The 26,440-nt window shown below is 42.8% G+C and overlaps 2 protein-coding genes across 3 annotated transcripts in view; both read right to left on the reverse strand.

The window, feature by feature from the left end:
- The window catches only part of manba (mannosidase, beta A, lysosomal), a 59,068-nt gene extending 58,613 nt beyond the window's left edge, over positions 1–455 (reverse strand). For both annotated transcript variants that reach the window (XM_052045756.1, XM_052045747.1), the window contains exon 1: positions 130–455. In XM_052045756.1, coding sequence (XP_051901716.1) covers positions 130–339 — 210 coding nt within the window. In that variant the 5' untranslated portion in view covers positions 340–455. The remainder of the gene's footprint in view (positions 1–129) is intronic.
- A 6,375-nt stretch (positions 456–6,830) lies between these two features.
- Positions 6,831–26,440, reverse strand: part of LOC127587481 (ubiquitin-conjugating enzyme E2 D3-like) — a 40,747-nt gene continuing 21,137 nt past the window's right edge. Inside the window, exon 7 of the mRNA XM_052045840.1 lies at positions 6,831–7,479. Coding sequence (XP_051901800.1) covers positions 7,434–7,479 — 46 coding nt within the window. The 3' untranslated portion in view covers positions 6,831–7,433. The remainder of the gene's footprint in view (positions 7,480–26,440) is intronic.

Consider the following 26,440-nt stretch of genomic DNA (forward strand, 5'->3'; position numbering starts at 1 on the left):
CACCTCCTCCTCCCCACCCCCTCCACCACCCCTCACCCCAGCCCCTCCTCTATCCCCACCCCCTCTACCCTCACCCCACCCCCCCTCCCCCCTGCCCCGCCCACCCGGTCCCGGGCCTTGGGGCCTCACCCGGATGCCGCCTGCGCCGAGCAGCGCGCTGTGCACGTTCCCGGGAACCGTGGCGGGGGCGCGCACGCTGCCGTTACCGTTGCGGACTTCCCAGCAGCCTCCGCCCAGGCTGAGCCGGGCGCGCGCCTCGGGGCCGGTCCCGCCGCACAGACCGGCGGCGGCGGCGGCGAGCAGCAGCGCGGGCACCCGCCCCAGGCCCGGCGGCGCCATCACCCGCGCCTGCGCGCCGCCTCCCGCGGGGTCACAGCCCGGCAGGGGCGGCACGGGAGGATCCCATGGGTCACTGACTGGAGGGATCGTCAGCCCCTCCCGCGGCGCTCCCTCGGCTCCCCGCCCCTGCCGCGGCGCTCCCTCGGCTCCCCGCTCCTCCCGCGGCGCTCCCTCGGCTCCCCACCCCGCTCCTCCCGCAGCGCTCCCTCCCCTCCCGCGGCGCTCCCTCGGCTCCCCGCCCCTCCCGCGGCGCTCCCTCGGCACCGCCCCGCTCCTCCCGCGGCGCTCCCTCGGCACCGCCCCGCTCCTCCCGCGGCGCTCCCTCGGCACCGCCCCGCCCCTGCCGCGGCGCTCCCTCGGCTCCCCACCCCGCTCCTCCCGCAGCGCTCCCTCCCCTCCCGCGGCGCTCCCTCGGCTCCCCGCCCCTCCCCTGCCACGGCGCTCCCTCCCGCGGCGCTCCCTCGGCTCCCCGCCCCTCCCGCGGCGCTCCCTCGGCACCGCCCCGCTCCTCCCGCGGCGCTCCCTCGGCTCCCCGCCCCGCTCCTCCCGCGGCGCTCCCTCGGCACCGCCCCGCTCCTCCCGCGGCGCTCCCTCCCCGCCCCACCCGTGGCGCGGCGCTCCCTCGGTCCATCATTGTGCAGCGGGAGCTGCCCCGCAGGCCCGGGGACACGCACCAGGCTCCAGTCTCGGTTCCCGGCGTGGGCTTCACACTCACACGGTGGGCAGACCTGGTCCAACGTTACTGACACTCCTGGTAGCGGGCGCGGTGTGTCAGCTCCACGGCCTTGAAATGCAGGTTAATCAGCGGGGCAGTACACAGCCGAGGCCGTGTGTTGTATAATGGACAGCAGACACACCACATCTCAGCTGTTTGATGAACTTCACCCTGCATCACCTATCTACCTCAGCGATACTAACCATTGTGCGTTATGAACTACCATGGAATAGAAATCTAAAATGGATGTGAACCGGATTGTCATGTTTTTATTACGATACAAAATAACTTTGCAAAACAAATGTACAAAATTAGTTTCTCCGTTGATTTCTCTAAAACAAATGTATATTGATAAATTTATTTATCTCATATATGCTGATGCATTAAAGTCAGAAGCAAAAGGGTGTTTATGAATTTGAACAATACAGGTTGGTATCTCAAGTCCAAAAACATTCAAAATTTGAATGTAATTTAGGATGCCCAAAGTTTATCACATCACTCAGATATTTTATATTTCCATAAAGCAGTTTTTCCACACCTGTAAAATTATATTGAAATACATAAAATCACCGTTAAAGATTGACAGGTCAATACTACACAGGTATCTATTTCAAATATGACTTGGACCCAAGGAATTCAGACTGGAGATCTACTGTGAAAGGAGCCATATTTAAGGTAAAAGGAGATACATTTAGTATACTTTAGAAAGCTAGGATCTAGTGGAAACAGGTTCATTAGTAATTCCCAAAGAAATTGCTAAGTATTTTTTTTACAAGGAAACACTTAAGGGTACAGGGAGCAGACAAATTCAACAGCTCAATTTCAGAGACAGCATAGTCTTGATGGACTCAATGGCCACATTTGCTATAAAATTCTATAATCCTTAATGAGACCAAGGCCAGGCCTGCTTTATAGATTATACTGAAGGACAATAGATCTTCAGCGTAATGATTTTTACTTTTATATGGAAACCAGGGAACATGATGGGTACAAAAACAGCAAGTTATAAGCACATCAATTTATTTGGTTTGGAATAATTGCTGATTCTACTTGAATAATTTGGTTATTGGTTTATTATTGTCACTTGTACCGAGGTACAGTGAAAAGCTTGTCTTACAAACCGATCGTACAAAACGATTTGCTCATGTAATCTTGTATTACCTCATTGTTTAAAAGGCAGGTCTAACATGTTTGAAATGGCTGAGAGAGGTTTTTGCTGCATGGGATCAGTCCAGTTTATTACCTATTAAAATTGCCTGAAAAAAGTGACATGACATTTTTGACAAGGATTCTTCAACTATCATTTAAGCTTTGTATTTTGAAAAAGAAATTACACCTAAAGTACTCCACATCACCATCTTATGCATAAACAGAAAGGGCAGCAGGATTTACAAATAGAAATTCTACAATCTGTTAACACCTGATGTAGCAACCTGTAATTGTAAAACATTGCCAAGTACATCACTGGACAATTCAACGGTCACATACACAGAACTTGCAGTAGAGGGGAAGATGCAGAGATTTAAGGGGGAGAAGGTGATGTTGATATTAATGTTTAGGATTCAGGCAACTGAATGTATGGTTGCCAGTGGAGGGCTGGAAGAAATAAACACAGGAAACATTAGGGCCAAAGAGGGATGAGGTAGTGGAGAGATCTGAACACTCGGGCAAGAATTTTAATCATGCCACAGTGAATCAGCAGGAAGCACAGTGCAATCTCAGAGAGGTGGAGAAACAGAGCTTGGTGCAGGATGCAGACTGCAGTGTTTGGGAGAAATACAAATTTAGAAGATAGCAGCCAGAACTATTGGAATAATAGTCTGCAAGTAATAAAAGATTTCAGCAGTAAATGGATGGAGACAGAGGCAGATGGCTGTACAGATGGGAGTGGGGATGTATGATGCAAGAGCATCTAGGATAATAAAAACAGCAAGTGGTCAGGTAGCACATGACAGGTGTAAGCGTTTTAGATCGATGAGGTCTTTTTGTATATGCCGTTTCATCTACCAACTACCACCTGCATGCACCTCCCATATTTATTTCAGATTTACAGCAACTGTAGTATTTTGCTTTTCTAAAAAAACTAAAATTTAAAGTTCTTGGGTCAAATAGGGCACCAGGATTACAAATAATCTGGTGTAGCCCGTAGATCAGAACAGGGAGATTACAATTAGACTGCAGCAAGCAAGAAAGATGATTGTTTCAATCCCTTGGACAAAGTTTTGATTACTTGAAAATGAGCATCAGAAAATCAATGAAACAGAATGGGGGGGGGGGGGCGCAAGGTGAGAGGCTTGAAGTGTCACCATGGTTCAAGAAATCCCAGCATGTTACAAACCCTGCAACATTAGGCAGTTATTAAAATCTAGCAGGATCCAGTACAAAATTCAACCTTAAAACTGTATCCAGGCTTTTCCGCTTCAGTCTATTGCATCAAATCTGATAAATCAGGAAAACATGCTGCAGATGCTGTAAATCTGAGATTAAAAAGAAAAAGAACTGATGGAGTTAACATTTCAGATCAGTAACTTTCCACTAAAGTTCTGATGAAATAACCCACCTTCAAAGTTAATCCCCAAAAAAATGGAGACACTGGAAACTGTTACTGCTTGTGTGAGACCCTTAATCAGAACCTTTACCTCAAATGTTAAACCCATTATGAGCACAGATGCTGACTTGAGTATTTCCAGCACTTCTAATCCCAAAAATTAAACTCTTGAAAGTCACCTGAAGAATGCAGATTTAAAACAAAGAAAGTAACTGTTACAGCTGATTTAACTGATTCCATTTGTAATAGAAATTCAAAATCAACTTTTATAAATCTTTTGAAGGTCCTTAGGCTGTGGCACAATATAATAGTTCTCCTTTACGTTGAGTTAATAGATTTATGGTTGGCTGATGGCTAACTTTTTTTTTTACTATCTTGGTATACGATTTCTTCACAGGTTCGATCATAATGCTGTTTAATAAGTGATTTGACTACTTGGGTGTAACTAAGCCACTCTGCCTCAGTTTAGCCCCTGTTGGTCTTCATTCAGTAGGATTACGAGCATTTTCCATTGTATTCTGAAAATGACAAGCGCTCACCCACCCACAGGTTTTTGTTTTAAGTATGTCTTAAATAGTTCAACTTTCAATGCAGCTTCCCCTTAATTAGACTTCAGGCCCAATACTGTGTTTCAGTTCATAACTGCAGAACAGTTTTCACTCCCCCCACCCCATCGACTGTGGTGCCAGTAACATATTGGTCCTGATGGGAGTGAATGGAAGTTACATCTAACATCTACATTCCAAATGTTCTCTGGTTTATTCAGGTTAATTCCGATGCAGACGTCCAGTCTTGTCTTCAGAGGATTTACAATCCTGTAGCCCAATTATAATGATGATGGCTGATCGGTGTTTCAGCATTCAAGTATGCACATCTCAGGGTCTTTCAACGAAGGCCTGATCCAAACCGAGCTATCTATATAAAAAATCTCTAGACCTTAAAGGATTCTTGACAACCTTACATTGATGAGATACGTTTCCACAATTAACAGATGAATCTTTTTACAGGTTTCTGGATGGACATTCCAACCCAAATAACCCTTGGCCAAGTAACATAACATATGCAAAGACCAGAGCCATTATGTAGCTGAATATCACCCTTCCCTGTTCCTTCTTAGCTTCTGTCATCATAGTCAGAATTGTGAAGTTTGGCTACAGTGGCTCCAATCAATATCCCTACCAGTGGCTGAACCATTGCTGCCAGAAAAGTGTGCAGTACACCTTGGTAAAATCATCCAAGCATACAATGCATGCAAGTAAGTCTAAGGTCATGTTTTTTTTGTATCTCTTGGATGAATACCAATATTAACAGGATATGATCCAAATTCTATGGGCTTTGCATCAATCTGTAACATGAACAGCATCTGCACACACAAATATAAATTTAAGTATCAAATTCTCTGATTGAGGGCAAGTCTGAAAACCTTGCCTCCCCACCCACACAAAACATGGATTTCCAAAAGTGGGTGCAAGTGGTCAAGTCAAACAGAAAACTATCAGTCAAACTACGATCCAGAAATCAGCAGAGCCACTGTCCAACCTAGATACTCTCCAAGATCCAGTTTCCAAATTACCAGAAGCCACCCTTGCTCCCATAACTGCAGCTCTGGTGGTTTGGGACCAGAAAAGGTTACATTTGGAACAAGTCTCCTAAACTCTGATGGAAGTGGGCAGGGCAGGGAAAAAATAATTCCCCCAAAGCAAATGGCTGGCACCAAGAAAAACCATAGCAGTGAAAGTAGGAAGCTGGGTTCTGCAGGTATCTCAGACTTCAAGTAATTAAAATCCAGCAGCATCTGACAACAGTTTAGTCTGATTAGAGCAAATCGGATAATTTAAGCCCAAGATATCACCAGAAGTTTTCACCAGACTTGGATATTGCATAGAATTGTAGAATACTGAAGCTGCAAATTACAAAAGGTGCAGAAATCTCTGGATTTGCACTGGGATATTTACCACAGCTATTTCAGCAAACCCAGTAAACTACCGTCACCTTTTCCAATTCCGCCTCCCCTCCAAAGTTTTCTCCACATTAAAATATCTACAAACATTCGTGCAAGATTAAATGATGTTGAAACAAGAACTATGGACTAAGTTTACATCAAACCATAGGCACAGTAACTACCAGAACAGAAATAAAATTGGAAATGCAAGTTAAAACTCCAGAAAATTTTAAGGCTAAACATTTAAAATGTTTGAAAGTAAAATCTAATTTTGCTATAATCCAGAATACATTCTAGATAGTTTTGAAACCCTTGCTGTAACTTTATTATAGTAATATTTTAATTACTGCCTTGAGATTTACAGTTTATATAAAAATCATGTTGCAAATTCTTACCAATAATATCTACACACTGAAAAGATTGAAAACTGAAGCACATACTGATTTTCATAATTTTCTTCCTTCTTCCTTAGACAAATGAACCATTTTTTTTAAAGATTGTAAACACAAATGTGGAAAAAGTAAGCAATTCTATTTAAGATGGGGACAAATTCATTTCAAGTTACAGTTTCTGGCGTCCAATAATCAAATCATTATTTAACAATAAAGAGCCAGTCTCTCAACAAGACTAACCGTAAACATTAGCAACAATCCCACAATATAGCTTTAAGCAAGTAGATAAAATAGTTTATAGCAGCAGATGTCTGCATGTTATACATCGTTCAACCTAAACCCAAATCCAAACTCTAAGCTTACAGCTGACAATTTCTGGAACTACAATTTTGTTTAAAATTTCAACTAAAAATAATCATTGTAGCCCTATGTAGACATGAACACTATATAGAGTGCTCCAAGAACCAAGATTGAGCATTAAAGCATTTAAAACCACTAGCTTGAATTATTTGGCAAAACTGTTTCAATACACCATTACAAGCAGTTTGAGGTTGCATCCTGTTTTCATAAATAACCTTAAAAGCTACCAACTGAAGAAATCATCACTTCAAAATGCTGCACCTTTTATGTACGTACTCCATTCATCCAGGCTGCTCAAACATTGGTTTATGCAACTTTATTAAAAGAAAAACCCAATGAATACCAGCTATTAGTTGATCGGTCTACCGAAAGATGAGAACTATAACTCAGTGCCGTGTAAAAGTATTGTGGAAAACAGATCAACTGATAGTTGTACTTTTTTTTAAAAAAGCAGTACTGTAAATGAAATTTACAAAATGATTTGAGTTTGTTCGCTTGGGGAGGAAGATTAAGAGACAGTAACTTCCATTTCCATTCTGCGTAAAACCAACGAAAACCTTGTCATTCCTTTTATTAACATGCATAAAATACAGCATATATTTTAATTAATGCCGACGCTATAACGTTCTGAACCAATCCACCATTCATAACAAAGTTATGAGCATGAAGTAAATAGACTCAAATACTATTTTATCCGGGGAAAATGAAAGATGCTGTCCCATTAATGCAGCAATCTTTTAAGAATGAAGTTGACTCATTTAATTTCGGGTAAAAATCAGCACATTTCATCGCGGAATGGTTTTAATATCATAACCAAGTTATTATGAAGGTATTGGCCACTTAACACATGCTCCATATATAAAGGAGATCAAAATTTCAGATGATTGATGAAACTACATTAGAAATCCAGAGCGGTCTTTCCAAGCACGAAGTACTAAACTGCCTTCTTACAAGAGCATGTGAATGGGAGTGGAGCAGGAGGGATAAGGAGGGGACAGGAAGGATTAAGAGGTGGGAAGAGGGGCATGAAAGATGTGATCTTACAAGGGGGCAGCCAAATAGTAAAATCATAAATCAGTAATTTAAAAGTTTATTCCAGCTATGATGCAAGATATTTGAACTCCAAGGTATCAGGTTTCACATTGCATATTTGTGAGTCCATTCCCGGGCTGTTTTGTTGTACCTGCAGATAAAAAGAGAGGCATCACTTTATATTTTGATGCAATTGTATGGAAGACTGAGACACTACTCACACCAAGACAACAAATCTCTGACATTGGCCATTAATACAAGCACATCAAGACAATAAGACATGTTTAAACACCAACGTATTGGGGGGGGGGGGGGGGGGGGGGGGGGAAGGAGGGGAGGTGGAATTCTACCATTGGGAAAATCGGGACACTCAGGAAATATTCTTAATCCTCCGCTACTGACTCAAGTTGTAGCTCAAGGTCTGGATCACGTTCATGCAGGATGGACAAAAAGTGACTAAGACAACACTACATGTGTCTCCAAAATCAAAATGAAGAAAAACTTCAATAAAAAAAACAAAAGAACAATTACCTTTCAAAGTAACAAATGATCAGCATTTCTAGACAAAAGCAATGAAGCTTTATTATTACAGCCAGCTGCCTACTCCATGTGCCAACAATAATTCTACAAGGCTACCAGTAACAAACCCAAGACATTGGCTCTATTCTCCCCTCATCATTTAACTCTTAATAAATATTGTTACTATCCACAGACCCAAAGCCTCTTCATTAGAGCTTTAAGTCCAACCAATGGGAAGACCTTCTCAATTCTTTCTTAAACAAGAAACTTCTCCATCTTGGCCATGAACCATGGTAGTGCCTGAATCTGACACTCCTCAAAAATCAAAACATAGAATCCCAATGTCTGAGAGAGCAGAGCAGTTGATCCTGACCTCTGATGCCATCTGTGTGGAGTTTGCACTTGCTCCCTGTGATCACGTGGGTTTCTCCTGGGGGCTCTGGTTTCCTCCCACATCCTAAACACTTTGGCAAATTAATTGGCAGCTGTAAATTACCTCTGTAGTGGAATCATAGGGGAGTTAATGGGCATGTGAGAGAATAGGCTACAGGGAAATAATTAGGGTATGGGACCAATGAGATTGCTGAGAGCCAGCATTGATTTGATGGGCCAAATTGCCACCTGCTGTGTCGTAACATGTGAAAATACATTCCAACAGTGAAAATGAAGATAACACTAATTTATTCAACCCCGATTCCTGGAATTTTGGTAGACCTCCTCTAACCTAAAAGCTTCGATTTTACCTGAGAATAGAGACACAAAGACTGCAGATGCTTGAAATCTGGAGTAACACACAAAATGCTGGAGGAACTCAGCAGGTCAAGTAGCATCTATGGAGGGAAATGGACAGCCGACGTTTTGGGTCGAGACACTTCATCAGGACTGTGTCAGTCTCGATGAGCGGTCTCGACCTGAAACATCGACTACCCTTCCCCACCCGCACCCCCCCCGCCCACCACCAATAGATGCTGGCTGACCCGCTGAGTCCCTCCAGCATTTTGTTTTACCTGAGAATCCCTGTATTACAATTTCAGTTCAGTCCACAGAAGAACTGTACTTGCTCAACTAACTTCCATATTTAAACAACACTGCATTCTTGGACCAAAGGCAGAGGGTACGCCAGATGGCAATTTTTAATGGTGTCATGACAACAACCTTGCCCTCAATGTCAACAAAAGAGCTGGTCATTGACTTCAGGAAAGGGGGCAGTGTACATGCACCTGTCTACATCAATGGTGCTGAGGTCGAGAGCTTCAAGTTCCTGGGAATGAACATCACCAACAGCCTGTCCTGGTCAAATACGTAGATGCCACAGCCAAGAAAGATCACCAGTGCCTCTACTTCCTCAGGAGGCTAAAGAAATTTGGTTTGTCCCCTTTGACTCTCACCAACTTTTACCGATGCACCATAGAAAGCATCCTATCTGGATGTATCACGGCTTGGTACGGCAACTGTTCTGTCCAGGACCGCAAGAAACTGCAGAGTTGTGGACACAGCCCAGCGCATTTATGGACACCAGCCTCCCCTCCTTGGACTCTGTCTTGGTGAAGCAGCCAGCATAATCAAAGACCCCACCCACCCGGGACATTCTCTCTTCTCTCCTCCCATCGGGTAGAAGATACAGGAGCCTGAAGGCACGTACCACCAGACTCAAGGACAGCTTCTACCCCACTGTGATAAGACTACTGAACAGTTCCCTTACACAATGAGATGGACTATGACCTTGTTGTGACCTCGCACCTTATTACACTGCACTTTCTCCGTAGCTGTGACACTTTGTACTGTTATTGTTTTTACCTGTACTACATCAATGGACTCTGTACTGACTCAATGTAACTGCACTGTGTAATGAATTGACCTGTACGATCGGTTTGTAAGACAAGCTTTTCACTGTACCTCGGTACAAGTGACAATAATAAACCAATACTAAAATGTAAGCAAGTTGTGAACAGGACACAAGGCAGCTACAAAGGGATATAGGTAATTGAGTGGGTAAGAACCTGGCAAATGAAGTATAACCTGAGAAAATATAAAACTGTTCACATTGGCAAGAAAATTAAAAGCTTTTATCTAAATGGTGTGAGATTGCAGAGGTCAGACACAGAGGGATCGCGATGTTCTACTGTATCATTTGCAAAAGGCTTTTATGGGAATAATGCGTGTAATAAGAGCTACAAAAGACCATTAATCACAAGGGTATTGAAAGCATAACTAGGAGTAGGCTGTCTAACCCTGTTCCATTACCTCAATCCCTACATCATTCAATTAAGATAAAGAAATCCATGAACCTGTATTTTGAATGAACTCAATGACTGAGCTCCCATATTCAGCAGGTAGAAAATTCCAAAGTTTTCCCCACATTCTGAGGGAAGGAAATTATTTCCCCCCCTTCACTTCAAAACAGCCTAACCCTTATACTGAAATCGACTCTGGCCCCCACAGCTGGGGAAATGCCCTCCCTGCAAGCAGCCTGTTGAGCCCAGCAGGAATTTGGAAGGCTCAGTGAGATTACCTCTCATTCTTCCAAGGTCTGGAGGATACAGGCTTATTCACTTGCTCTTTCCCCCATAAAAAAAACACCATCCAGCTTTTTACAGAAGGAGCCCAGCAGCCATTGGAGCAGCAGTTCCCTTTCAGGTCGGGCGAGTTCAAAAGCTTGTGTGTTTCGCGGGCTTTTTCTTTTACAGGAGCCCGGCAGCCATTGGAGCAGCAGTTCCCTTTCAGGTCTGGTGAGTGCATTTCAGAAGCTTAATAAGTGGAGGGCAACTGAAGGGTTAAACAGTGTTGAGTGCTTGATTATTGGCAGTGTGTACTTGAGGTAATTGGCAGGGACAAATTTAAGGAGGAGTAACAGAAGAGGAGCGGCCAGTGTGTGAGCGACCCAGGGTAAGAGTGGAGCTTTGAGGAGCAGAAGCCGAGGAAGAGCTTGTTCCCAGAGAGGTAAGGCCGGTAAGTTCCTTTAATTTAATTAACTTAGGAGTAGGTAGTGATGGCAGCAGTTAGGGCATTCATGTGCTCCGTATGCAGTATGTGGGAAGTCAGGGACAACACATTTGTCCCTGATGACTACCTGTAAAAGGTGCATCCAGCTGCAGCTCCTGACAAACTAAGTTAGGGAACTGGAGCTGGACGAACTCGATCATTCGTGAGGCAGAAATAGACAGAAGTTTCAGATAGTCACCCCTAAAAGTCAGGAGGCAGGTAGCTGGGTGACTGTCAGGAAAGGGAAGGAGTATAGACAGAAAGAGCAGAGCACCCCTGTGGCCATTCCCATCAATAAGTATACTGTTTTGGATACTGCTGGTGGGGATGACCTACCAGGGACAAGATGCAGTGGTCATGTCTCTGGCACCGAGACAGGGCCCTTGGCTCAGAAAGGAAGGAGGGAAAAGAAGAGAGCAGTAGTGATAGGGGATTCGATAGTTAGGGGGACAGATAGGAGGTTCTGTGGGAGAGATCGAGAATCCCAGATGGTCTGTTGCCTCCCTGGGGCCAGGGTCCACGATATCTCGGATCAAGTTCTCTATTCTCAGGAATGGAGGGTGAGCAGCCAGATGTTGTGGTCCATGTAGGGACCAATGATGTGGATTGGAAAGAGGAGGAGGTCCTGCAAAGAGAGTTTAGAGAATTAGGTGCAAAGTTGAAGGACAGGACCTCCAAGGTTGCAATCTCAGGATTGCTACCCATGCCACGAGCTAGTGAGGCTAGAAATAGGAGGATCATGTAGCTAAATACGTGGCTAAGGAACTGGTGCAGGAGGGAGGGCTTCACGTTTCTAGACAATTGGGCTTTGTCCCAGGGAAGGTGGGTCCTGTTCCGACAGGACGGTTTGCACTTGAACTGGAGGGGGACTAACATACTTGCGGGTAGGTTTGCTAGTGCTGCTCCGGGGGGTTTAAACTAGATTTGAGGGGGAGGGGAACCAGAGTGTTAGAGCAGATAGTGAGATGGAGGAAAAAGGTCATGCGAGGACTGCAGGTATCGACAGAAATCTAAGGTTTGTATGTGATAGAAATGTTCTCAGGTGCATCTATTTCAATGCAAGTAGTATTGTAGGTAAGGCAGATGAGCTTCGGGTGTGGATTGGCACGTGGGATTATGACATTATTGTTATTAGTGAGACTTGGATGCAGGAAGGGCAGGACTGGCAGCTTAATGTTCCGGGGTTCTGTTGTTTCAGACATGATAGAGGGGGGAGGGATGAAAGGGGGAGAAGTGGCATTACTAGTCAGGGAAAATATTACAGCTGTGTGTAGACAGGACAGCCCAGAGGGCTCGTCTACTGAGGCCATATGGATGGAGCTGAGGAACAGGAAAGGTATGGCCACACTAATAGGGTTGTATTATAGACCGCCCAATAGTCAGAGAATTGGAGGAACAAATCTGGAGTGAGATAGCAGACTGATGTAAGAAACAAAGTTGAAATAGTAGGGGATTTTAACTTTCCACATATTGACTGGGACTCCCCCATTGTGAAAGGGCTGGATGGCTTGGAATTTGTCAAATGTGTTCAGGAAAGAATTCTAAATCAATATATAGAGGTACCAACGAGAGAGAATGCAATACTTGATCTCCTATTAGGGAACCAGACAGGTCAGGTGACAGAAGTATGTGCAGGTGAGCATTTTGGGTCCAATGACCATAATGTCATTAGTTTCAAGTTAATTATGGATAAGGACAGGTCTGGTCCTCAAGTTGAGGTTCTAAATTGGAGAAAGGCCAATTTTGTGGAAATGAGAAAGGATCGGGATAAGTTGTTTTCTGGCAAGGATGCGTTCAGTAAGTGGAAGGCCTTCAAAGGCGAAATTTTGAGAATGCATAGTTTGCATGTTCCTGCCAGGATTAAAGGCAAAGTTAACAAGCAAAGGGAACCTTGGTTTAAGGGATATTGGTGATCTGGTTAAGAAAAAGAGGTACATAGCAGGTATAGGCAACTAGGAACAAATGAGGTACTTGAAGAGTATAGAAAAAGTAAGGAAATACTAAAAAAGGAAGACAAAGACATGAGGTTGTTTTGGCAGATAACGTGAAGGTAAACCCGAAGGGTTTCTACAAGTATATGAAGAGTAAAAGGATAGTAAGGGACAAAATTGGTCCCCTAGAAGATCAGAGTGGTCATCTATGTGTGGAGCCTCAGGAGATGGGGGAGATCTTAAATAGCTTTTTTTTGCATCAGTATTTACTCAGGAAACTGGCATACTGGATATGGAAGGAAGGGAAATAGGCAATAGTGTCATGGAACATATAGAGATTAAAGAGGAGGTGATGCTTGCTGCCTTACAGCAAATAAAGGTAGATAAATCCCCTGGGCCTGATAAGATATTTCCTCGGACCTTGAGAGAGACTAGTGTAGAAATTGCAGGGACCCTGGCAGATATATTTAAAATGTCTTTTGCCACGGGTGCAGTGCTAGAGGACTGGAGTGTAGCTCATGCAGTTCCATTGTTTAAAAAAGGATCTAAAAGTAAACCAGGTAATTACAGGCCAGTGAGCCTGACATCAGTAGTGGGTATATTATTGGAAGGTGTTCTGAGAGATCAGATATACAAGTATTTGGATAGCCAAGGGCTGATTAGGGATAGTCAGCATGGCTTTGTGCATGGTAAATCGTGTTTAACGAATCTTGTAGTGTTTTGAGGAGGTTACCAAGAAAGTAGATGAAGGTTGTGGAGGTTGTCTACATGAACTTTAGTAAGGCCTTTGACAAGGTCCCACATGGGAGGTTAGTTCAGAAGGTTCAGACACTAGGTATCCATGGAAAGGTTGTAAACTGGATTTGAAATTGGCTGTGTGGGAGAAGACAGAGGTAGTGGACGATTGTTTCTCAGACTGGAGGCCTGTGACTAGTGGTGTGCCTCAGGGATCTGTGCTGGGGCCATTGTTGTCTATATCAATGATCTACATGATAATGTGGTAAATTGGATCAGCAAGTTAGCTGATGATACTAAGATTGGAGGTGTAGTGGACAGTGAGGAAGGCTTTCAAAGCCTGCAGAGGGGTCTGAACCAACGAAGAATGGGCCAGAAAACTGCAGATGGAATTTAATGCAGACAAGTGTGAGGTGTTGCATTGTGGAAGGACAAATCAAGGTAGGACATACACAGTAAATGGTAGGGTACTGAGGAGTGCAGAGGAACAAAGGGATCTGGGAGTTCAGATACATAATTCTCTGAAAGTGGCATCACAAGTAGACAGGGTTGTAAAGAAGGCATTTGGCATCCTGGCATTCTTAAATCAATACATTGAGTATAAGAGTCAGGATGTTATGGTGAGGTTGTATAAGACATTAGTGAGGCCAAATTTGGAGTATTGTGTGCAGTTCTGGTCACCTAACCATAGGAAGGATATCAGTAAGATTGAAAGAGTGCAGAGGAGATTTACTAGAATGTGGCCGGGTCTTCAGGACTTGAGTTACAGGGAAAGACTTTATTCCTTGGAGCACAGAAGAACGAGGGGCGATTTGATAGAGGTTTACAAAATTGAGGGGTATAGACAGTAAATGCGAGTAGGCTCTTTCCACAGATTAGGAGAGATAAGTATGAGAGGACATGGCTTTAGGGTGAAAGGGGAAAGGTTTAGGGGGAACTTCTTCACTCAGTGGTGGGAGTGTGGAATGAGCTGCCATCTGAGGTAGTAAATGTGGGCTCACTCTTGAGTTAAGAATAAATTGGATAGATACATGGACAGGAGAGGTCTGGAGGGTTATGGACTGGGTGCAGGTAAATGGGACTAGCGGGATACCGTTTCGGCACAGACTAGAGGGCCGAATGGCCTGTTTACTGTGCTGTGGTGTTCTATGGTTCTAACTAATTCTTCACTGAACTCTCTCGCTGCCAAGTTCATCCTTTCTTGGATAAGGAAAGGAAACCTGTATATAATAGTCTAGGTGTGGGCTTACCCAGGTCATATATAATTGAAATAAGACTTTCTTATTCCTGTACTCAAATCCTCTCGTAATAAAAGCTAAAATACCAGTTGCCTTTCCTAATCACTTGGTGAAAATCCATGTTGATTTTCAGTGACTTTATGCAGGTACAGCTAGCTCTCAATATCAACACAATCTGTCATTATTTTTAAAAAAAGCTTTGCTTTTCTGTTATGTGAAGCAAGGTGGATGATCTCACATTTTCCCCCACATTATATTCTGCCATGGTCTCATCCACTCAGTTCTTTCGTATCCCCTTGCTTCCTTTTTACATGCTCCTCCTGAAAATGTGACCTGTGGTTGCCCCCTCTGACAAACATTGATACTGATGGTGAAATGGGGAAGTATCACTCCCTCCAATATCCCACTAGTCTGCCAACACAAGAAGGGTCAGTTTATTACCCGTTTTCTGTCCAGTAACAAACTCTGTCTATTAATATACAAAAGCAGAGAGATGATACCACAGTTATACAAGGTAATGATGAGAGCATACCTGAAGTAGTGTATAGTGGTCTCCTGACTTAATGGTGCAAATTCAATGGAAGCAGTTCAGAGATTTATAGACTATTCCTGTAATGGAGATGACGAGGCCAGGCTTGTATTTATTGGCGTTTAGAAGTGACGAGTGACTTGACTGTAACAAAGGATCCTGAGGGGTCTTGACAAGGTGAACATAGAGAGGATGTTTCCCTAACTGCAACTAATTTAGTCCAGGCCTTTTTTGTAGTGTATAAAACACTCTAATTTCAACCAACTTAGACCAGCGAGTTAAATTCTAGTGTTCAAAAGGCAAATGTTACATTTCAAAGTAAACCACAGTAAATCCCAATGACAAATGTATTGCACCTAACTGTTCCAAGCCCTGGAGCACACACAAAAAAAAACACTAGATTACAGAAAATCCTAAAGCTCTTATCTAGGCCCCTTATAATTTTATAAACTTCTGGCAAGTCACCCCTCAGCCTACACTGTACAGTTAACTTGGAATATTCACACAGAAACCAAACTGAACTGAGTGCCTAACTCACTCAAAGCAGATCCTCACTTAAGTTAGCAAAATAGATAAACAAACTAACTTTGCCATTCATACAATTACTCTCTCAAACAGAGGGAACCAATTAGATTCCATACACCATCCCATTTCAAAACTCACACCCACTGCTTTCATTTGCAACGTTGTAATCTCACATTTCAGTTCATGACAGAATTTTGATCTACCACACATTCGAGATGTCTTCAAAGCCATGTCCTGTGTCAGCAGGGTAATCTGTAGAACAGCAGCGTCACAGCTAGGAAACAAGGTAAAAAATTCCAAACGTTCCACTGCCAAACACTGACAAATGGGACTAGCTTGGACAAGGCATCTTGGTCAGCCTGGGCCAAAGGCCTTTTTCCGTACAACTCTATGCCCTTCACCCACGACATCTTACTCATTTGAACGTTTACCCAAATTTATTTCAAAAAATATGATCATTGCCCCAACAATTCCATTTCAATCACCAAACTAACTCTTCCCTAACTGTAGTACCCCATGTACAGATCCTTTAGTTTCAATGATCTCTCTACCGCTGGAAATCAATTTGCTTTGCATAATCAACTTTTGCAAATCTGGGCACTCAGATGCCGATTTCTATCACATTTATCAAACTTCGGCAAATGAATTTCAACAGAATCATAGAACCATACAGCAGAGAAACCACTTTGTCCATGCAACCATAACGCCTATCTACACTGATCCCATTTGCCTGCATTGGGCTCATATCCCTATAAACCTTTCTTATCCATGTACCCAACCAAATGCCCTCTAAACACAATAGTATCTACCTCTACCACTTCCAGATATTCACCACCTTCTGTGTGGGGAAAAACTTACCCCTCAGGTCTCTTAAATTTCTCCCCTCTCACCTTAAGCCCATGATCTCCAGCTCTGGGCTCCCCTACCCTGATAAAAAGAATCAGCTTTTTATCCTATCTTTTTATCTAAGCCCCTTATAATTTTATAAACTTCTGGCAAGTCACCCCTCAGCCTTCTACGTTCCAGTGAGAACAAACCCAGCCTATCCAATCTCTCCTTATAACTACAGCCCTCCATTCCAGGCAACAGTCTTTGTTCCGCTAAATCTCTTGCACTCTATTGTTACCACATCCTTCCTGTAGTGTGAGGACAACTGTACACAGTACTCTTAAGCGCACAGTCTAACCAGTGTTTTGTACAAATGCAACATGACGTCCCAACTCTTATACTCAATGCCTCAGCCTATGAAAGCAAGCATACCAAATACCATTTACACTGCTCTATCCACCCGTGTTGCCACTTTCAGGAAGTAAGGGTGTGTGTGTAACCCCAAGGTCTCTCTGTACATCAACATTCCAAGGTCCCGTCTATTTATTCTATGTCCTACCAGAATTTGACCTCCCAAAGTGAATTAACTCACATTTGTCAGGATAAATTTTATCTGCCAAGTGTGAGGTATTCCATTTTAGTAGGAAAACAGGAAGGTCACATGTTAGTTCGAAAGCAAGAATCTAAACAGGGTCCCAAAGAACAAATATATATATATATATAGTAGCGGGAAAGGTTAGTAAGGCAATAAAAGAAAACCAGGTATCAAGGTTCATTTTTAATTCAATTGCTCTAGAAGTATCAAATTTGTTAGGCCAATGTAAGGTGCAAATGAGATTTACAAGAATGGTACCAGGATTGTGACTGCATATCTGTTTGAAATGGATGAATAGACCAAGTCTCCTTCCTCTTAATATTACACAAGCTTTCAATAGAGCTGATACTAAAAGTTGTTTCCACTTGGTAGAAGAGCAAAAAAAAAAGCCATAAAAATGAGACAGTAACCAAGGAATCAAATGAGGAATTCAAAAAACCTTTACTCAGAGTGGTAGAGATTGTAGAAATGGCTCCTACAGCGAGTAGTTGAACAGCAGAAATACATTTAAGGAGAAACGTGACAGAGGAAGGAACAGAAGGATAACACTGAAAGAATTAGACAAGAAGCAATAGGGAGAGGCTCAAATTGCATACAGATGATTGTATGGACTAACTGAACTACGTTGGCCTATTTCTGTGCTGTATATGCTATTTAACCTTCATTATGCACCTTACCAACAAGCCTCTAAAAATCTCTCTCACATATACACACACACACGCGGAGAAAACAAGGGAAGCCTAATCAGTCCTTGCTCCCTTTTCTCCGCTTCTCCAGTCAGCTCAACATCATGCAGCAAAATTTAGCACAGAAAGTCTTCCATTCATGGGCCTCAAGTTTGAATGGCTGCAAGCACCTTACCCCAGAGCTTTGCATACCATTCTGTACACTCCATTGCTAGTTTGTTAGACCAATTAAGATCAACAAATATAAAAATTAACCTACAAAGTTTCAAGGTTTTGGAACTATGGGATTTCAATTTTCCCCAAAGGAAATATGAAAAACTAAGGTGTGAAGCTACTAGCTCATACTAAGCTACACGACCTAGCTACAACAGGCAATACAACAGTTCAGACAAATAAAAATACAAATTACAGCTGTCTGTCCCTGTATTGAAGCTGCCTGTCTTGCCAGGCTTTACCAAAGTTGACTGGTTTTATTTCAGATTTTGTAAATTTGCAGTATTTTATCTAAACAGTTTCATGTGCAATCAGAATACAAATGTCTTTATAAAGAAGTGATAAGTCCTTTTAGTTCCCCTCTCATTCTGCTGTATGAAAGGTGATGTTAAATTCAAAGTCAAACTATGAACTTCCCAGTAAAGCCTCCTATACATAATAGATCAAGAAAATATACAGAATGTGTGAATATCAGAAGTTGAATAAGAGTCTCATTCTTCACAAATACATTCTGATCCTCCGGCTAAAAGCAAGAATCTCTTCTCTCACCCAATAATTAGGATGACCATGCAAGGTGAGCAAAGGACGATAATCAGAATCAGGTTTATTACCACTGACTTGTCTGATGTGAAATTTGTTTTACAGTAGCAGTACAGTGCAAAGACTAATGTTACTATAAATTAGTGTTCATGGACTGAGAGATAAGAAGTGCTGGACTCAGCAGGTCAGGTAGCATCTGTGGAGAGAGACACAGATTTAACATTTCAGGTCTAAGACCCTTCATTAGAACTGGGAAACAGATAAAAATGGTAATTTTAAGTTGCAGGGAAGATGGTGGGAGAACCAAATAGAACAAAGGAACATCCATAAAGGGTCCTTGACCTAAAACATTAACTGTGCTTCTCTTTCCATAGATGCTGCCTAATCTGCTGAGCATTCCCAGCATTTTGTGTTTTAATTTTCTGATTTCTCAAGTCTGGAGTTTCTTTCGACAACCAAGGGGTACAGGAATAACTTGCAGAAGCACCTTCATTTTGCCCATCAAGATTTTAGCACTCCACCTTTTCAAACTTACAACTTTCTGGCAAGATATCCACATAATCAGGATTTGGGCAAGATCATCAATTCACAAGCATCCCAATGATCACGTTCTTTCTCAAACCCAAGATTTAAAATTTAACAAAGGTAGTTTTTACTAAATAAAACATTCCATTTTCCTAAGCACTTAGAGAAACTAACATTCTTAAATAAAAGAAACCTCAAACCCTCACAGGACGAGGAGGTCCACCCTATAGTTCACACCAACACACATATTCACTATATACAGAACACAAGCCTCTTAGATCTGTAGGAACAAACTGTTGAAATTAGGGCTTTTAAAACAAAACACTAATGAAGATATTACAAAAATTTAAGTTAGTGAAATTGCGAAGCTGATTAAGAATAATTGTTTTAAGTTCTTATTTTTAAATGGTGGTGTGCTTAGAAAGGCAAAATGGAGCATTTTCAAGCAGCACTGAAAATTGAGGGTGCATCCTGTGGTCAGATTCTAGTGTTATTTCTGCACAAATCCCATACAAATTCTTTTATCTGCAATTATAATGGGAGGGTTGTGATGAAATTTCTAATCAAGAGACTCTACTAGAGATTTTACAGTAGCATCCCTTGAAAACTCCGAGTACCTTGACACCTGTTACAAGGGGATTCTGAGAGACAGGACCTATCGGCATTTGTAAAGGTAAGGGATTAGGGATAGTCAGCATGGCTTTGTGAAATAGTGTCTCACGAATTTGAATCTTGTTTTGAAGAGGTGATGAGGGCAGTGAGAGAGACATTGTCTACACTGACTTTAACGAGTTTCTTGACAAGATCTTGCATGGTAGTCTGGTCTGGAAGATTAGATCATGTGGGATCCAAGGTGAGCTAGCCAATTGAATACGAAATTGGTTTGGTGGAAGGAGACGGAGGGTTGTTTATCAGATCGGAGGCCGTTACTAGTGGTGTGCCGCAAGGTAGTAGGGATAGTCCAGGGAATTACAGACTGGTGAGCCTTACGTTTGTGGTGGGCAAGCTGTTGGAAAGGATTCTAAGAGATAGGATCTATGAGCATTTAGAGAATCATAGTCTGATCAGGGACAGCCAGCATGGCTTTGTGAAGGGAAGATCTTGTCTCACAAGCCTGATAGGGTTCTTTGAGAAGGTGACCAGGAAGATTGATGAGGGTAGTGCAGTAGATGTGGTCTACATGGATTTTACTAAAGCGTTTAACAAGGTTACACATGGTAGGTTTCTTCAGAAGGTCAGAGGGCAAGGGATCCAGGGAGGCTTGGCCGTGTGGATTCAGAATTGGTTTGCCTGTAGAAAGCAGAGGGTTGTGGTGGAGAGAGTGCATTCAGATTGGAGGGCTGTGACCAGTGGTGTCCCACAAGGATCGGTTCTGGGACCTCTACTTTTTGTGATATTTATTAATGACGGATGAGGGGGTGGAAGGGTGGGTTAGCAAGTTTGCAGACGACACAAAGGTCAGTGGTGCTGTGGATAGTGTGGAGGGCTGTCGAAGATTGCAGAGGGATATTGATAGGATGCAGAGCTGGGCTGAGAAGTGGCAGATGGAGTTCAATCCAGAGAAGTGTGAGGTGGTACACTTTGAAAGGATAAACTCCAAGGTGGAGTACAAGTTTAATAGCAGGATTCTGAGTAGTGTGGAGGAGCAGAGGGATCTGGGGGTTCATATCCACAGATCCCTGAAAGTTGCCTCACAGGTGGATAGGGTAGTTAAGAAAGCTTATGGGATGTTAGCTTTCATAAGTCGTGGGATCGAATTTAAGAGCCACGAAGTAATGATGCAGCTTTACAAAACTCTGGTTAGACCACACTTAGAGTACTGTTCAGTTCTGGTTGCCTCATTATAGGAAGGTGAAGGATTTACCAGGATGCTGCCTGGATTGGAGAGTATGGATTATGAGGAGAGACTAAGGGAGCTAAGGCTTTACTCATTGGAGAAAAGGAGGATGAGGGGAGACATGATAGAGGTATATGAAATATTGTTACGGATTAAGTTACTATTGGTGAATGTCCCTTTAAAACACAACACAGTAGTGTGTGTGTGTGTGGGGCGTAATGACGACAACAGTAGATAAGGACACAATGACGTTTTTGGAGCAGTCAGTCAGAGAAAAGAGAGAGAGGAGAGAGATACCAGCCTGCTGGTCTCTGTATCAATGGATGAAAAACAATAACTGTGTCTGTGACTACAATCCACAGATGGATTTTTGGAATAATCCAGTGGAGTCCACTTTGTCGTTAACCTGTAGAAGGAAACAGGTATTTGTGTGGACGGCCACGTCTCGAATGCCTTTCGGGGTGGCAGATACTTCATCAGAACAAAGGGATGGAGATAATCAGTGATTGAGGTGTCGTATGGGTTCCATTGTGGAACATTTGGATTTCGTAATTCCTCTCTATTCTCTCTCTACATTTCCTCTTCAGTCAACGGTGGTTTTGCAGAAGCCTTTGCTCACACTTCACCTTATGGCTTGCTGAACTGAACTTTGAGAACTATTCCTGGACGGAGTTTGGGAATTTGCCACACACGCACTTCGAGTTTAGTTTTTGGGGTTAATGTTTAAGATCTAACATTTTTACTTCTAACATTCTAACTTTTATTCTTTCTTATTATCAATAGTTTTTAAACACTTATACATGACTCAGTGTGTTTCTTTTGTTGCTGGTACGTGACAATATTAAGAGGAATAGATAGTGGACAGCCAGCGCCTCTTTCCCAGGGCACCAATACAAGAGGACGTGGCTTTAAGGTAATGGGTGGGAAGTTCAAGGGAGATATCAGAAGGAGGTTTTCACCCAGAGAGTGGTTGGTGCATGGAATGCGCTGCCTGGGGTGGTGGTGGAGGCTGATACGTTGGCCAAGTTCAAGAGATTGTTAGATAAGCATATGGAGGAATTTAAAATAGGGGGATATGTGGGAGGAAGGGGTTAGATAGTCTTAGGTGTGGTTTAAAGGTCAGCACAACATGGTGGGCCAAAGGGTCTGTATTGTTCTATGGTTAACGCTAGGTCCACTGTTATTCGTCATATTAAAGACTTAGATGAATATGTACATGGCATAGTAACTTTGCAGGTGGCATCAAAATTGGTGGTACAGTGGACAATGGAGGTTACCCAACATTACATCAGGACCTAGGTCAACTAGGAAAATGGATAAAGGAATGGCAGTTGGAACTTAACTCATACGTGCAAAGTGATACATTTTGGGAAGTTAAACTAGGGCAGGACATACACAGTGAACGACAGGGCCTTGGAGAGTGTTGTACCCCTAAGTGTTCTACAATTACATAAGTCCTTGAAGGTGGCAACACAGGTAGACAAGATAGTGAAGGTGTACGGCATGCTTGCCTTCATCGGATGGGGCACTGAGTACAAGAGTCAAGATGTCATAAAGCAGCTGTACAAGACGTTGGTGAGAGCACACCTGGAATATTGTGTAGTTCTGGTCACCATAGATGGATGTGATTAAGCCAGATAGCGTGCAGAAAAGATTCACAAAGATGCTGTCAGGACTGGAGGGATTGAATTATAAAGACAGACTGGATAGGCTGGGACTATTTCCCCCAGGGTAGGGGAGTCTAAAATTAGAGGACATAGGTTTGTGAGAGTGGAAAGATTTAAAGAGGACCTAAGAGGCAAGTTCTTCCCTCTGCAAATGGATCCTTGACTTCCTTATCGGGAGACCACAGTCAGTGTGGATCGGTAGTAACATCTCTTCCTCACTGACAATCAACACAGGCACACCTCAAGGATGTGTGCTTAGCCCACTGCTCTGCTCTCTCTACACTCATGACTGTGTGGCTAGGCACAGCTCAAACGCCATTTATAAATTTGCTGATGACACCACTGTTGTTGGCTGAATCTAAGATAGCGATGAGGAGGCATACAAGAGAGGATAGATCGGCTGGTTGAGTGGTGTTGCAACAACATCATTGCACTCAACGTCAGCAAGACCAAGGAATTGATCGTGGACCAGGAAGGGAAAGTCAGGAGAACACACACCAGTCCTCATTGAGGGGTCAGCGGTGGAAAGGGTGAGCAGCTTCAAATTCCTGGGCATCAAAATCTCAAGAGGATCTATCTTGGGCCCAACACATTGATGCAATCACGAAGAAGACACGCCAGCGGCTCTACTTCATTAGGAGCTTGAGGAGATTTGGCGTGTCACCAAAGACTCTTGCAAATTGGTTGCATCACCACCTGGTATGGAGGCTCCAATGTGCAGGATCGAAAAAGGCTGCAGAGGGTTGTAGACTCAGCCAGCTCCATCATGGGCACAACGCCTCCCCACCATCAAGGACATCTTCAAGAGACGGCGCCTCAAGGCAGCAGCATCCGTCATTCAGTACCCTCACCATCTGGGACATGCCCTCTTTACGCTATTACCATCAGGGAGGAGATACAGGAGCCCGAAGACCCACACTCAACGTTTCAGGAACAGCCTCTTCCCCTCCGCCATCAGGTTTCTGAACAGTCCATGAACACTACCTCATTATTCCTCTTTTGCACTATTTATTTTTGTAACTTATAGCAAGTATTATGTTTTTGTGTCTTGCACTGTACTGCTGCCACAAAACAACAAATTTCACAACATATGTCAGTGATAATAAAGCAGATTCTGAGTGATCCCCCAACGTGCACACACAGGATGGTACGTATGTGGAATGAGCTGCCAGAGGAAATGGTAGAGGAAGGTAAAATTATAATGTTTAAAAGACATTTGGACAGGTACATGGATAGGAAAGGTTCAGAGGGATATGGGCCAATTGCAGGCAAATAGGACTAGCTCAGAGAGACACCTTGGTCGGCCTAGATGAGTTGGGCCAAAGGGCCTGTTTCTATGCTGTATAACTCTAAGACCTGGAGTATTTAATGTAAAAATAAAAAGGATTTAACCAGATCTGTACAGAATGCCCAAGTACTTATCTTCAGTAAGCTGGCTAGGAATTACCCTCCACCCCAAAGCCCTGTTGCTTTATATCATTCTTGGGAAGGCAGTAATGTCAACATCCAAAATCTACCACAAGTACTTTAAATTCCAAAGCCCTTAGTGCAAAAAATGTTTCAGTAATCCATTACTTCAGAAGATGTGCAAGATCCAAATTCAGTACCAACATACAGATCTGTAACAACTACAACATCATATACAACCCTAAGCCTTGATAACATTCCTTGTGAATGCATCCATGACCATCCAAGCTGTCCACAACAATAAGGCAACCAAACACCCATTAATACTGAATGGCAGATCTACTGCCTCTGGCTGCCCGTGTGCAAGAAGGCAGAGAAAAGACAAAAGATATATATAAAAAGAGTAAAAAGTCGGGGTGGGGGGGAAGAAGAGGTGAAGTCAAAAATCTATATGTCTTTTGCTTTTGTAACAACAAATTTCATGTGGACCACTAAATTGTGAAGCAATAACTAGACCTTCTGTTGGGTATCCAGGCAAGCCTAAACACAAATGCTGGGGAAATTGTATACAGGGATATCCTGCTTTCCATAACAAATTAGAGGCAGACTGTGGCATATTTTACGTGCCCAGGAAAGGAGTATGGCAAAGGGGTTAGTTTTCTATTACTATAAATAACAAGGCACACAGATTTGATGGGCCAAATACAAGTTTTTGACTGCATTGAAAAATGATCAGGCAACTTAGCAAAGCCCATTTCAACTATTTCATAGTATGACAAATTCCAACTCTGTTGCAGGAGCCTCATTAACATGAACTGGAGTAGATTTACTTGATGCCATGACATATGTCAGTGATAATAAACCTGATTCTGAACAATGCAACTGAATGTAAAATTTTGTTCTGACTTTTCACAAAGTTAAATGTCTAACTTGAGCTTGAGAACCTCTAGATTCAAGAAACCAGCCAAAAATACAAAGGGATCCCTTTTTAAACAGGAACCATTTGCCAGCATTATCCCACAATAACTGCACAGATGCTTCACTAATTCCACCTTACCAGAACTAGTCACTAGTCATTTCCACTATCATCTTGAAACTAGCTTAGTTTTTCTCTCTCCATTAGCACAGCCTGACCTACTAGGCATGTCCAACATTTTACACACGTCTCTGTTATCACTCAAACCCTCAACCATGACTTGTTCCCAACACTGGCCCCACCCTTACAGATATTCCTTTTGGTCTATCTATCTCTCCACTCACCTTTGCAACTTAAAAATAAGTTGTTTTTCCTCTTCAACCTGAAATGTTAACTGTTTCTCCATCCACAGATGCTGCCTGACCTGCTGAGCGTTTCCAGCATGTGTTCGAGTACATTATCTCAGTAATGAGTCAACATTTCCATCTCACCACCAGAAATGAAACCATTTTTTGAACTTAAAGCCACTTTATCTGTTCTGTCTTAAAAAAGTTAAGCAATGAATTGAGAAAATCCACTCACAGCCATCTAATCTGATCAGGCATTCAATCAACTCAAAACTCCATTTGGCTTAGCTGGTTTTATAGCTTCCCCATGAGTCACTACAGAATTTGCCTAGGTAAGCCAATGCAGCATCCATAAAACACAGCATCCATCTGCATGTTCAGCTGGATTTAAAATAAAACAGACAAAATACCCTTTGATGCTCAAAAGTTTAAAAATAAGGGACTGAAAAATTTTCATCTTTTCTCACGAGCTGGTTCTCCAGTACCAGGACTCAGTCCTGTTCTTTTTCTCTGCATCATTTCCCAGGCTGAATGTTTCTTTTGCCATTCAGTATACACACAAACAGAAATGATTGGTGTTATGGAGACACAATAGACTACAGATGCTGGAATCAGCAGCAAAAACAGACCGCTGGAGAAACTAAGGAGGTCAGGCAGCATCTGTGGAGAGGAATGGTCAATGTTTTGGGTCGACACCAAATTGCCTATTTCCCTTTACAGGCGCTGCCTGACCCACTGAGTTCCTCCAGCAGTTTGTATTTTTTTGATCAGTGTGTCATTTCAAATTAAACCTTCACTATAAGATACTGGGATCTTATGATGCAATATCATCCATTTAAACCAATACAGTCTGCGGAAGCAGATTCATATCTGAACTACCTCATCTAAACATGTACCTGCACGAGTCTGGCACCAAGCTACTTTCTGGAGGGAATATCACAAAGAACTATCGTTAAAAGTATTCTGAAGCCAGAGGCAGTGTTTACGTTAATTCCCTGAAGTATAAAGGGGCTTGACCCAGAACCAGCTTCACAGTTCAAAACAATTTCTCAATATGTCGTGGTTCTTAAGAGAACCTCAGCTAAGCTAAGC

This window comes from Pristis pectinata, chromosome 2 (genome assembly GCF_009764475.1).
Source record: "Pristis pectinata isolate sPriPec2 chromosome 2, sPriPec2.1.pri, whole genome shotgun sequence".
Lineage (NCBI taxonomy): Eukaryota > Metazoa > Chordata > Chondrichthyes > Rhinopristiformes > Pristidae > Pristis > Pristis pectinata.